Raw genomic sequence first — 12,975 nt, 5'->3', positions numbered from 1 at the left:
ATAAATTATTTTCTACAAAATTACTGTTTTTATTTTAATTGATATACAATTTGGAAATTACATTTTTTGCTATTACTCCGTTATAATATGTGGTGTCGGCCGCACAACATACACAAATAATAATCGTACATTTTACATAAATATTGTACATGTTGGTATCTCTTCGGGTGGCTGTTTGTCGAGTGGCTCCGTGTCGATTTTCGGTGGCTGTTTGTCGAGTGGCTCCGTGTCGTGCTCCCATCCACCTTGGTATTTAATCTATGATCGTGGGTCTATGCTACAAATATTTTGAAGGTTATGTAATATTTAAGTCTTATCACACATTATCATTTTTTGGATCATCACTAGTCGAGGTGATTATTTATGATAATTCATAGTTCGGACTTCTTAGCTTAAAAGATCGTCATAGTTTTAATATTATATATTACAATTAAAAATAAGTTTAAAAAAAATTTAATTTTTAAATATAAAAATAGATTAAATATTCTTAAATAGATACTAAAATGTTTATGGTTACGTTATTATAATTAATAGTTAAAACACTACATTTTAAGCTTCTTTCAAAAAACTACTGTTTTATTTCTAATTAAATAAAGTTACTCCAAAAATAACTTAATATTGTAAGTTAAAAGTGATGTTTTTATACTAACGATATTAGCTTCGATTTTAAATTAATTTTAGTTTTACAAATTTTATCACTCATTACAAATAAATCTAAATGCTGATTATCTCCTGATTAATTGTACTTAAAATGGACCGGTTTGAATATTCTAAGCCTGATAATAATGACACCATAATTTGTCAACATTCAAATGTCACATTATATAATGCTGATTACAAAACTTCTTTTCATCGTGGAGAAATTATTTTAACTAGTACTCAACTGTATTGGACAAAAGGAGACGTATCTCTCTCACTTCAGCTACGATATATTGTATTTATTGAAGCTGTTGTTACTGAAACCTTATTTGGTTCTAAAACTAAAATAATACTAATTCACTTATTACCACCAGATAACCAAATTAATGGTCTAGAAGCAAATGCTAGTTGTGTAGGTGAGTATATTAAACTAGATTTTAAAGATAAAATACCAGATGGATTTTTGGATTTGTTTCAAACAACTGTCAGAGAGAAAAAGTGGTGTGTAACAAATATGTCTCGCCAAATCAGAACAGGAATCGGAGGAATTGAAAGAAAAATTTATGAAAAACAAAAAGCATCAGATGTTAGTATAACAGAAGCATTTAAAGATTTAGATAGATTAATGGTAACAGCAAAAGATATGGTAATGTTGAGTAGAAATATATCTGAAAGAATTAAAGAAAAGCAAGGAGTTATTAGTGATGATGAAACTGTACGTTTTAAAGCTTATCTTCTCGGTCTTGGAGTTGATGATCCAGTCACTAGATCATCATTTACTGACTCCAACATATATTACAATACTTTGTGTAAAGAAATATCTAAAATTATTCATGTTACATTAGAAGAGGTAGGTGGTACGATGACGCTCCCTGAAGTTTATTGTCGTGTCAACAGAGCTAGAGGATTAGATCTATTATCACCAGAAGATTTAATGGCAGCGTGTTCTTTAATGAACAATGATAAAACACTTCCAGTAAAATTAAAACAATTTGACAGTGGTGTTTTAGCTTTACAGTCATCATCTTGTAATGAAAATATTGTATTAGAAAAAACTGTAGAAGCTATTAAAAAAAATGGTTCATTAAGTGCACAAGAATTATCTACATCAATTGGACTACCTGTTATCCTAGCCAAAGAATACTTGTTGAACACTGAAAAGAATGGAAAATCATGCAGAGATGAAAGCATTGAAGGGTTAAGATTTTATCTCAATAAATTTACAGAAAATTATGTTTAATATGTTAGTTATTCTACATTTGTGATTTGTACATAACAGTTAAGTATCTTTAAATAAAAATGTATGTAGTTCCCAAAAAAAAATGTTTTTTTAAAATAGGTACCTAAAAAGAACTTGTAATACTCAAATTATTCTGCATCAGAGATATCAGATATGCTATTTAAAATGTACATTTTGATTTTTGTGTTGTACATGGGCATAATACCATTTTATAAAGCTATTATTTTTAAATAATCAGTAACTGTTTTATTACATTTTTATTTAACAAAATATACCTACTTTTTTATTTAAAAAATGTGTTATTAATTGTTAGGCGACCCCAAAGTTTATTACACATCTTTAAAAATCTTAACTATTCATTTGAAGCAAGTAACTGTACAAAATATATAAATTAATTTTTTTTTTTTAATGTATTAGTAGAAAGGATATAAAATGTAACCAAATTTTAATCCAATACCGTAATGTTCATAGCTATATCTGAATCCAATTCTTCATTTAGAGTCCATAGTCTATACCCAATCTTTGTTAGATGTATAACGTGTAAATTAGTGTTGTAATTTGGATTCGAATACCTAATTTTTAAAGATTCGAATATTCAAATATTCCAATAATTATTCGAATATTCGAATAGTTGAAAAAAAAAATTGTAAATTAATTATTATTTCTATTTGAATATTCGAAGGATTCGAGTACTTATTGAGATTCGAATCCTAACTATTTGAATATTTCCCATCACTAGTGTAAATGTATTTATGTTTAAGTCAAAGTATGTGTACCCTATTCCAATTAAAATGTTAAAAAAAAAATAGATTTTAGAGTTAACACATAAAATAATATTATTTGGAATGACAATTTATTTATTTTCAAACCTCTAGTAAATAGATTTACATTTTTACTTTTTTAGCAAAACAAGAGTTAAAAAACATACACTTGTATTAAATTGTATGAATAATTTTTGCCAATGGATATAGATAAATCTTAATTCTTAAAATGTAATGCTAGCCATTTTCTCTTGCACACGACCCACGGGTGTTTTGCCTTGATTGATCTCGTCAAAATTGTGGACTGTGGAGCATTTAAACATAACGTAAGTAGCTGTTTTTATAAAAAAAAAAAAATTATTTAAAAACCAACTTAGAGAAGGTGATTACAATAATGTGTTATAAGTTATTAATTTTTTGTTTTTGTTATGTAGACCCGCAATTGATATTAAATATCTTTTAATAATTGGACAGATTATTTTCATAAATGTATATAAATTACAATGTCAATACAAAATATACATTACAAATACCAAATTGATCTAAAATTTTAATGGTTACACAATACGGCTGTATTTAAAAAAAACATTAATTTGAATTACGTAATATATGATTTATGATTGCACAATTTCACATTTTAGGTTTTCTTTGATATGGTTTAGGATTACAGAAATATAATATTTATTATTGGTATAATGTGTCGCATATGTAGGGCTTACTTATATAAGGGAGTTGTGGTAAATCAAGTGATTTACAAATAGTAAACAAAATCGATTAGATAGGTTGTACTTAACTATTTTTTTATTAGATAAATTAAAACAATTTTTGTTGTCTATTGTTATAGTGAACAAGAATGAATGTAAAAGTAAGTACCTATGTGAAATGTGTAGTTACAGATCAATAATATATATTTCTATCTATTATAAATACATTATAATGTAAATGTTTAAATTGTTTTCATAGAAGTATGAAAACGAATTACTTTATATGCCTAGCAAATGGTGTAAACGAATGGAACCAACAGTCGTAGTTAATAATCACATAGACACTATCCGGTTAGGTACGTATAAGCTTATTAAAACAACAACCGGTTAAAATCATGTTCTATAATTTGCAAGTTTTTGTTTATTAACACGTTAACCACCACGTTTTTTTTTACTTTGTTACTCTTAATAGCCATAAGCCATTAGATGTAATTCTAAATCTCAATTTTTTGAAAAAATTGATTGTGAGATTTTTAAGAGATCTCATTCACAGTTATATTTGATTGATGAGATTTCGTTTTAGGTCCCAATTATAAGCACTTTAACATTTAATTTGAAATGTACAGTGTTGCCACTTTCATTCGGTCTTTTTAGCAAGTGTCTAGCACATAGACCTATAATGTTGGTGAAAAAATTTTTAAAATGTACAAAAATGAACTTTCGACAATACCAAATAATTTAATAAATTTTTTAATTATAAAAGCCACCTCGCAAATTAATTTTAACAACATTTTCGTATCCCTAAATACACATATTTTTAATCAAGACCCAATAAATAACCATCTACTACAACTCATCCATTTAATATTTCAAAGTTATTTTAGAGTCCGGGTCCATTATTATACGTTAAGTGAAAGTCAGCCAAAAAATCGCATTAGATCTCACTTAACAAAAACTATTCACTTTCAAAACCAGTAAAATGTATTGTTCCTTTTTTTATATATTTTTATTATTATTACCTATCATTATTTATCATTATTTTTTGTATAATTATTAAACTTTGCGATTTTTTTATTATTATTATTACCCATTATTATTAAACTTTGTGATTTTTTTTCATATTTATTATATATTGGTCGTAACTTGAAAAAGAAACAAATAAGTAGTGATTTTACAATACCTAGTGAATTTGTTTAAACTTAGATGCAGATCTATGATACAATAAATTGTCTATTGAGTTTGTAAAGAAAAACTATTTTTCAAAACATACTTACACGTTTTATAAAAAGTAAAACAGAATGTTCATTGATAAAATTTGAATGAAATTGTAATGGTTTTTAAGTATTTATTAACGATATACTATATACATATCTATTTAAAACAATACATCATACGAAAGCATTGGATACCCGACAAAATAATGAAATACATATCCTTAAATGTTTTACAACTTCGCATAACACAATAATAAATAATAATTAAATAACATTTAGTTATTATATATTTCCATTTGGTCTATTGTCATATATATATTTAAATTATTATTATTCCATGTCTTTTCAATTTTTATTCCATGGTCAACCTAACAACCATCTATCTCTTTCTAACGTTGTTCATAACGCGGCAGCATAGGCGGGGTGTGTGGGAGGCGCAGTCCATATCTTATTATATATATATATATATATATATATATATATTATTAGGGCGGCTGTTATTTAAGACTGTCTCGAATTTTTTATTTCACATAATTTGTCGGTTTCATATGCTGAAAAAATACATTTCATAGCTGTATCTCAATACTAAGTAGTGCTGAAATCTATTCAAAGTTTTACGTTTAAATAATGGGGCATGGGCACAGGGTAATATTGAAATACAGCCGTCAGCCATGATTGAAATATAGTATATAAAAGGTTATTGCACATATTCCTTTTCTTCATCAAATATTCGATGATAAAATTATGTCAGCATAACGGGCAGCCATTCAAAATAACATGAATTAGCTTGAGTGGAGAGAATGAAGAACCATCACCCAGTGATGGTTCTTCATGAAGTGGCGTATTTTAGGATTTTTTAGGGGGAAGGTGTTTAACAATAATATGTTATATCATATTTTCGGCTAAATCAATCAACCAGGCCAAACCATTTATCACATAATACATCCCCAACATTTTATCCCTCACCCACCACAGTCATAGAAACCATACACGTTATATATACCAACAGGAGGCGGGTAATTTATGCCCTTAATACGTCTAATAATTAACACCACTGATTAATTAATTGTATACTTTTTTTAGTTAGTGAAAGAGTAAAAAAATCGAATTTTTGTAAAAGATCTGATATCAAATATGGACCTGGCGATCTTCAGCTTCTAGATATTTATGAGAGTAACCTTTTACATTGTAATACCTTTGTTTATATTCATGGAGGATATTGGCAAGAACTTAACAAAGATATATCTGCTTATTGTGTGGAACCATTAATAAATGCTGGTATCAGAGTTATTGTTACTGGCTATGACCTCGCACCGAATGGTATTCATTATTGTATTACTTAATTTGTACTAATTCTTTACTTATGAATTGTATTAGGTAAATTATCTAGATTAGGGCATAGGCCTAGGTGGATTTCGAAAGGGGTGCCAGGCTGCTTAGCATCTCCCTTGGCCAGTGTTGATTTTTATTCTGCTTTATTGTAAATATTAGTATTTACTATTTCTGTATATGCTGAACTCTAATTCGGTATAATAATTGAATACATAAAATACAATGTATTAGACATACAGAGCAACTACTAATTTTCTAGCTGAATGGTTAAAATGTTGAAACATAATAATAATTATATAATTATTGAATCCTATAATGTACAAAAAATGTATAATATAATATCTTTTATGGTATTTTTTAGAGCGGTCTCAACTTTTGAAATTATATATAAAAATAAAATATTTAGTTACTAATAAAATATACATTATATATATTATATATATATATATATATATATATATATATATACTATTTATATTTTTTAATTAATATGTTATACTTAGATACAATAATTTATTTATTTGTTTTGAAATAGTCCATAAATACTTGATGTAATCCAATATAAGCTGACACTTTAAACATTTACAGAATTATCAATTTGAGTGTAATAAATCGTAAACAAGAACTATAATATATAATAGTATTTACGGATGGTAAGAAATATGAAATAGGTAATATAAAGAGAGTAATGCTTCGAAATATATTGGTAACAATTGCCTGTTTTCATGTGAGTTCTTTATTTCGAGCATGTGTTTTAATGTATGAACAAATAATTTGATATGCGTATAAGATATTTTTATAATTTAGTAAAAAAGAAACGTATCAACATTACCTGAATAATTAAGAGATTAGAAAGACACAAAATCAAAGGTAAACACATAGTTGGATCAATATCTGTTGTAAACCATAAAATACCACTTTCAGTTAACTCAGTAAATCTAATAAGAGCTGTAAAAAATAAACTAATAAATCACGAGTTTTTAAAAACTGTTGTTAATAATAATGTTACTATCATTGCTTGGAAGTAGCATTAATGTCAGATTACGACTATTGACTTACAAATCCACAATGGGAGTTGTATCCAAACTACAATTGTTGATTTTGCAGGATGACAATTATCTCGTATAATTAATTCATTCCAATATCTTTTTAACTAAAAACAATATAAACAGTTATTTAATTACTTAATGATACAAAAAAAACGGGCTGTGGTAAAGGGCATACTAATTAAGGATTAATTATGGCTCAAAAATCATAACACAGTTTCTTTTACCATGCCTACACCTATGTGCTATTATGTAAAGTATATATGTATTTCTAACTTTTTTTATGGCAGGTTGCACAAAAAGTTAATAAACTTTATGGTTCATTAAAATTGAATGGACCACTAAATAATATAAATTATACTAAATTAAAGGCAGTGGTTCCTTCTATTGATTCATTAAACATTTATGGATCTTGCCATCATTTATTCTTATTAAGCTGATAGACAGTACCATATTTTGTAATATTACCTATAATAATATTTGTAATGATATTAATATTTTTAGTTACTTTAAATATGATTGTTGATGAAATACACCAACTTCTTTCATACTTAGTGAATAATTTGGAGTATAAGTAGGTTTTATTTTAATAAACAACTAATTTTACACAAACAATTTATTTGTTTACTGACTATTATAATTAAAACATTTTTTTTAACAGTAACATTTGGCTAGGGGGTCATTCAGCTGGTGCTCATTTAGCAGCATGTATGATACTTCCAACAATACAAGAATTTAGTTCAGAGGTTAAAGGATTTATTCTCATCAGTGGTATTTATGATCTAGCTCCATTATTGAAGACTACAATTAACAACACATTACATTTAAACGAGTAAGTCCATTTTTTTTATGATTAACTCTTTCGCTGCTAGGAACTAAAACAAAAACACCTGCCCTGAGTATAAAAAAATGCCGATTAAAATTTACTAAATTATAACTAAGTTTGTAATTATAGACTATGAACCCCCAAACTAGCGCAGAACTATTTTTTTTTTCTGGAATTATCTATAGTCTATAGTATTTTTTCCGCTCAAAAAAATCGTAATTCACTTCTGTAAATGTCTATATTAATAATTAATATAATATTAATTTCGTATTTTTTTCAGGTTAACTTGTTTAGAATTGAGCCCTGTGTGTTTTTTAAAAAAACATTTGACTAATATTTCATGGTGTGGAAAATGTTTTTTAGTATCTGCAGAAAACGATTCTCCAGCATTTAAACAACAATCAACTAAATTTGCTCAAGTTAGAATAATAAGTTATTCGTTTTTAAAGTATAATAGCTGGAGCACTAAAAATAATATAAAAAAAAATAACACATCTTGACAAAAACAATATCCCCCCATCGAAGCTAAAAAAATCTACAATAACCTGTTCTTAGCATAATGTCTTATGCGTAATGAGTGGGCCCTCCAGTTTAATTTAAGTTAATTAATGGGAGAGTAAATTATAACTTGAATGTGTTTTTAATAATTTTAACTAAAAAATTTAAAAAAAAAACATGTTTTTAAAATAAATTATGCAAATGACAAACGTTACCATTTTTTTTCCTTCAAAAATCTGTAGTCAAACTTTTTATAGAAAATAATTAAAACAGTCAAATAACAATAGATAATTATCGTCTAAAAAATAATTTTAATTTATGATCAATAGTTTTTACCATCTGCAGTTTTGCATTTAAGCGTTTGTTTGGAAGCGATTCTATGAAATATAATTATATAAATTCCTGAAGACTTGTAACCCTCGAAGTGGATAATAACATAATTATTAATTAACAAAACAGTTTCATACATTGACCAGCCAACTGCTGCAAACGCCCAAGTTCCTAATCAATTAGCACCTTAAAATTGATATTAATTATTATTAGTTGTGTGAAATATCTATAATATTGATATTATTACATAAGGCTAATGCCCTGTTTATAGGGGGAAATAACTAAAATATTAATATAAAATAGGCTTAGAAGAAAATAAATATAAAATAACCACAGACGTTTTTTAATATGCTTTCTGGAGTTGCTTTGTGAAAAAAATTGGGTATTATTACACATTAAAGTGGTTCCTAGTAGTAGTAATATATTTTATCACTACTACTATTATTTAATTATTTATAAATAGGGGGGAATATTTGGGGAGGTATTTATTTAATTACGGGTTAGTAATCGCGCTCCAACTGAAAGTTTCCGTTTATTTGTAAATTTCCTACTTGTTTTAAACAACAAATGATATTGTGATTACAAAAAAATGTTTTAACAATTCTTTGACTGTCATACAATTAGCAATTATTAAAAACTTTTCTAGTCATCGACCATATACATTTTAACTAAATTTTTTTTAAGTCAAATAAAATGTACGCATGACATTTTCATAAGCTGATAGTTTTTGATAAGTATTAATAAATAAATACTTTCGACTTTTTTAATTATATAAGATTTAGTAGAGACGAAGCATAATAAGGTCAGAGGTCTTTGGACTTTGGGAGTTATTGGTTACCTACAACCAAAAGTAATAAAATCACTTTAAAATTATTATACATCATACCAATAAAAATCACTATCCAGATCCTTGTATTAATATAAAACTACTCTCTGATGTCCCATCAACACGACCAAACAGCTAAACTAAGACTTACTTAGTTTTTCAATTAGTTTGACAAAATTTACTAAAAAATTACTTATTAATTGTAATCTTTTAGTTTCTTACATTTCATGGCTTAGAGGTTATAGAAGAATGTATTAACGGAGTTGACCACTTTGATATCGTTGAAAACCTTGCAAATGATGACTACATTCTAACAAGAAGAATTATTAATTTAATTTTAAATAAAAGTTGAACTACTATTTATAACTAATTATTTAGTACCTACAGTGTATATAATATAGTACCTAAAAGTATACAACTATGATATAATAAATAAATAAAAATGTTTGTATTTGTCAACACTTGTTTTAAAAGAATATTTTTATTGCAATTATCATATTTTAAAAATGTATTATTATCTATGACAGTAAAATGAGACCAAATTTCGCTGGTCTTAAGATTCATGTTAAAATAATAAAACCACAAGTTACAAAAAATGTTCAAATTATTAAGTACACAAAACAGAAAATTCATCAACGATGAATGAATTTAATGGGGTACAATGAACTTGAATTCGTTTTGTAGTCATAGAAGTTGGTATAACTTATAAACATCATAATTCTTGTCTAGAAATGGATTTTTATTATATTATTTTTATATTTGTGCATTATCTGGGGTTTCTTTTTTCCAAGTAATCGCTAATTACAAAAAATCCCGTTTTCCTCCTCGCGAGGCGGGCTCACAGTTTTACTTAATTCTAGTTGTAATATGTAAATTTTCTTGAACATTTACGTTTATATAAATATTAAATATTCCGTGTCAATGGGACAGCACTCGTGGCTTCACACCGATCATCGATCGAGTCTTTAGGAGCCGGTTGCACAGCACCCGCCGCTCCCCTTTGTCCCTGTCTCTCGTCCTCCTCGATCCTTGAGAGTTGAGAGTACTGCATTGATATAGTCGGCTATGGCCCTCCATTGGTCCGAGTATCTCAGCATATGGTCTTCTACGCTGTCTGTCGCCCAATATATTGGTATAGATTGGGCGACTCAGGTGGTCACTGGAGATAGAGTTTGGTAACTCTGTCTCCAGTGACCACCTGAGTTGCCGCCACCGATCACACACGAAAAATGTGTGTTCGTCGTCGTCCCAGGGATGCTGGCAGTAGACACACTGCGGGTTATCTAGGCGCTTAAACTTGTATAAGTAGACCGTAGACGTTGAAACGCCCATGCCCCGTCAGAAACTGCGTGAGATGGTAGTTTATTACTCCGCGTGTCCTCGATGCCCATCTCTTTTCATCAGGCAGTATCCGACGAGTCCAGGGACTCCATGTTTCCACGGCCCACTCCGCCTGTCATTGCTGTAGCGTCGCCTATGTAGCTCTCACTTTGGCCTCCGCCCTCGTTAGGCCTTCCGCCACAAGGTCCAGTGCTCTACCTCGCTGTCGGACAAGTAAGTGAATGTGCGATATCCCAGACACCACGACTAAGGTTGCGGCAGAAACCGTCCTATAGGCACTTGACACCTTAAAGCTGTGGTACGCTGTGGGCTCTGGTTGGTGTCCCTGTTGCGTTAGAACACTAGCGCCCTGACGTGAATAGGGAACGTTTTGCTGGTTTGGGTCCTCCAACATTGGATATAAGACGGCCAAGCGCGGCTTCTGTCCTCAAAAAATAATTTGGTTTTTTGGTTCTCCTGTAAAATTTCAATTATTGCAGTTGTGTCATTGTTCTACCGGGGCGGTGATATTATGATTTCTGTACCTATACGAGTATACATATGTTATCGTATCGGTATGTATTACTGTATATAAGTATAGTATATTATATAGTAGGTAAATAAAATAAAATGTTGCTGTTTGTAGAATGTATCTTATCATTTTTGTCGCAGTTTGTATAATGTTTAAAAATGTTTTTCCGCAGTTTACACAACAGCTTATAAAAAAAGGATCATTTTGGTGTAGTTTACATACATATATTGAGTTCAGTGGTCCAGGTATGTCCAGACCCGAGATTAAATCCCAGTGGCGGGTTTAAGGGGGTGGCTAAGGGGGAAGTAGCCCCCCCCCTCTTGGGACTAAGCTATTTTTTTTTAAGGCAAGTATTATGATATATAAATAATTATTATAAAATATCGTCATTGAAGAATATGGTTATTTAATATTTATGGATATTTGAATATTTAGGTTTTAAGCTATTTTTTTATTGTTGGGTTTTGGATTTAAAATACAGCTAGGTAGGTAAATTCTTGAACCTCAATTCAAGAACCCCCCCCCCCCCACTTGGTGAGTGATAAAACCCGCCCCTGCTCCTACCCAACAACCATCTGGTTTTATCTATTATTTGTCATATCCATTATTTTATTATCCCGGCTAAATCACTTAGTCTATTCTGTGATTGACCTATAGGGCATAGACCTGTAAAAAATGGTCTGATGGTAGTGAGAGAGGCCTCTGGCCCGAGCGTCGATTTTGTTAAAAAGAGATTTGTTAGGTATCCCATAGAAAAATAGTAATAGGATAATACCTGATAACGAAATTTTATATTAAAATTTGTTTATTAAATATCGAATTTTAATTTTTTTCAACATGGTGTAATAATGGATAATTTGTTCTTGCAAAATAAAAATATGCAAGTATATAGAGGGTTTAAAACCCTGGTTGCGACTCTGAAAAAAACTAACGGCTATTAACTGATGTGATTAGAGCTTATAACAGGAATACAATTATTATTATATTATTTTAATATGCTATTATTTCAGTTGCCTAGAGCCAACTCTAGAAGAAATAGACTTACAAATAAATAATCTGAAAAACAATAAGTCTCCAGGCGAAGATGGTTTCCAGGCTGAATTGCTTAAAAAAGGAGGGGAGGACTTGACACAATGGATCTGGCAAGTGATAAAAAAAGTATGGGTAACGGAAGAATTTCCAGAAGATTGGAAAACGTCCCTAATCTGCCCAATACACAAAAAAGGAGATAAACAAGACCGCAATAATTATAGGGGAATTGCCCTATTGAATGTGGCGTACAAAGTGTTCTCAAATTGTATTCTAACAAGAATAAAGGAAAAAGCAGAACAGACAATTGGTGAGTATCAAGGTGGTGTTAGACCGGGGAAGTCAACGACGGACCAAATATTTATTATTAGACAATTATACCAAAAAACATGGGAATTCGATAAGGAGATACATACGTTATTTGTTGACTTCAAAAAAGCATACGACAGTATTGATAGGGAAAGTCTCATAAATATTTTGAAAGAGTTCGATTTCCCCCAGAAGCTGGTCAATTTAGTCTCAATCAGCATCATGGAAACCGTGGTCAAAATAAAAGTCGGAAATATGAAGTCGGATACAGTTACAGTAAAATCCGGCCTTAGACAGAGTGATTCCATCTCACCTATTCTCTTCAACCTGGTTTTGGAAAAAGTAATAAGAGAGATGAAAATTGAACCC

General features: G+C 29.3%; 2 protein-coding genes across 2 annotated transcripts; both read left to right on the top strand.

Moving 5' to 3' along the window:
• The first annotated feature begins 482 nt into the window (after positions 1–482).
• LOC126838436 (vacuolar protein-sorting-associated protein 36) lies at positions 483–1,969 on the top strand. Its single transcript, XM_050572838.1, has one exon. The coding sequence runs from the start codon at positions 752–754 to the stop codon at positions 1,877–1,879; it is 1,128 nt and encodes a 375-aa protein (XP_050428795.1). The 5' UTR covers positions 483–751; the 3' UTR covers positions 1,880–1,969.
• Positions 1,970–3,399: 1,430 nt separating this feature from the next.
• On the top strand, positions 3,400–9,795 carry LOC126838402 (kynurenine formamidase). Its single transcript, XM_050572794.1, has 7 exons — positions 3,400–3,505; positions 3,604–3,700; positions 5,642–5,878; positions 7,441–7,510; positions 7,598–7,768; positions 8,043–8,181; positions 9,631–9,795. The coding sequence occupies exons 1-7, from the start codon at positions 3,494–3,496 to the stop codon at positions 9,766–9,768; spliced, it is 864 nt and encodes a 287-aa protein (XP_050428751.1). The 5' UTR covers positions 3,400–3,493; the 3' UTR covers positions 9,769–9,795.
• Positions 9,796–12,975: the final 3,180 nt, after the last annotated feature.

The sequence above is a fragment of the Adelges cooleyi genome, unplaced genomic scaffold (genome assembly GCF_023614345.1).
Source record: "Adelges cooleyi isolate 19-005CV unplaced genomic scaffold, UGA_ACOO_1.1 ACOO_flye_CR_arks_rails_tigmint_CR_PRNA_30, whole genome shotgun sequence".
NCBI classification, from domain to species: domain Eukaryota; kingdom Metazoa; phylum Arthropoda; class Insecta; order Hemiptera; family Adelgidae; genus Adelges; species Adelges cooleyi.
This window is presented reverse-complemented; position numbering and strand designations above follow the sequence as displayed.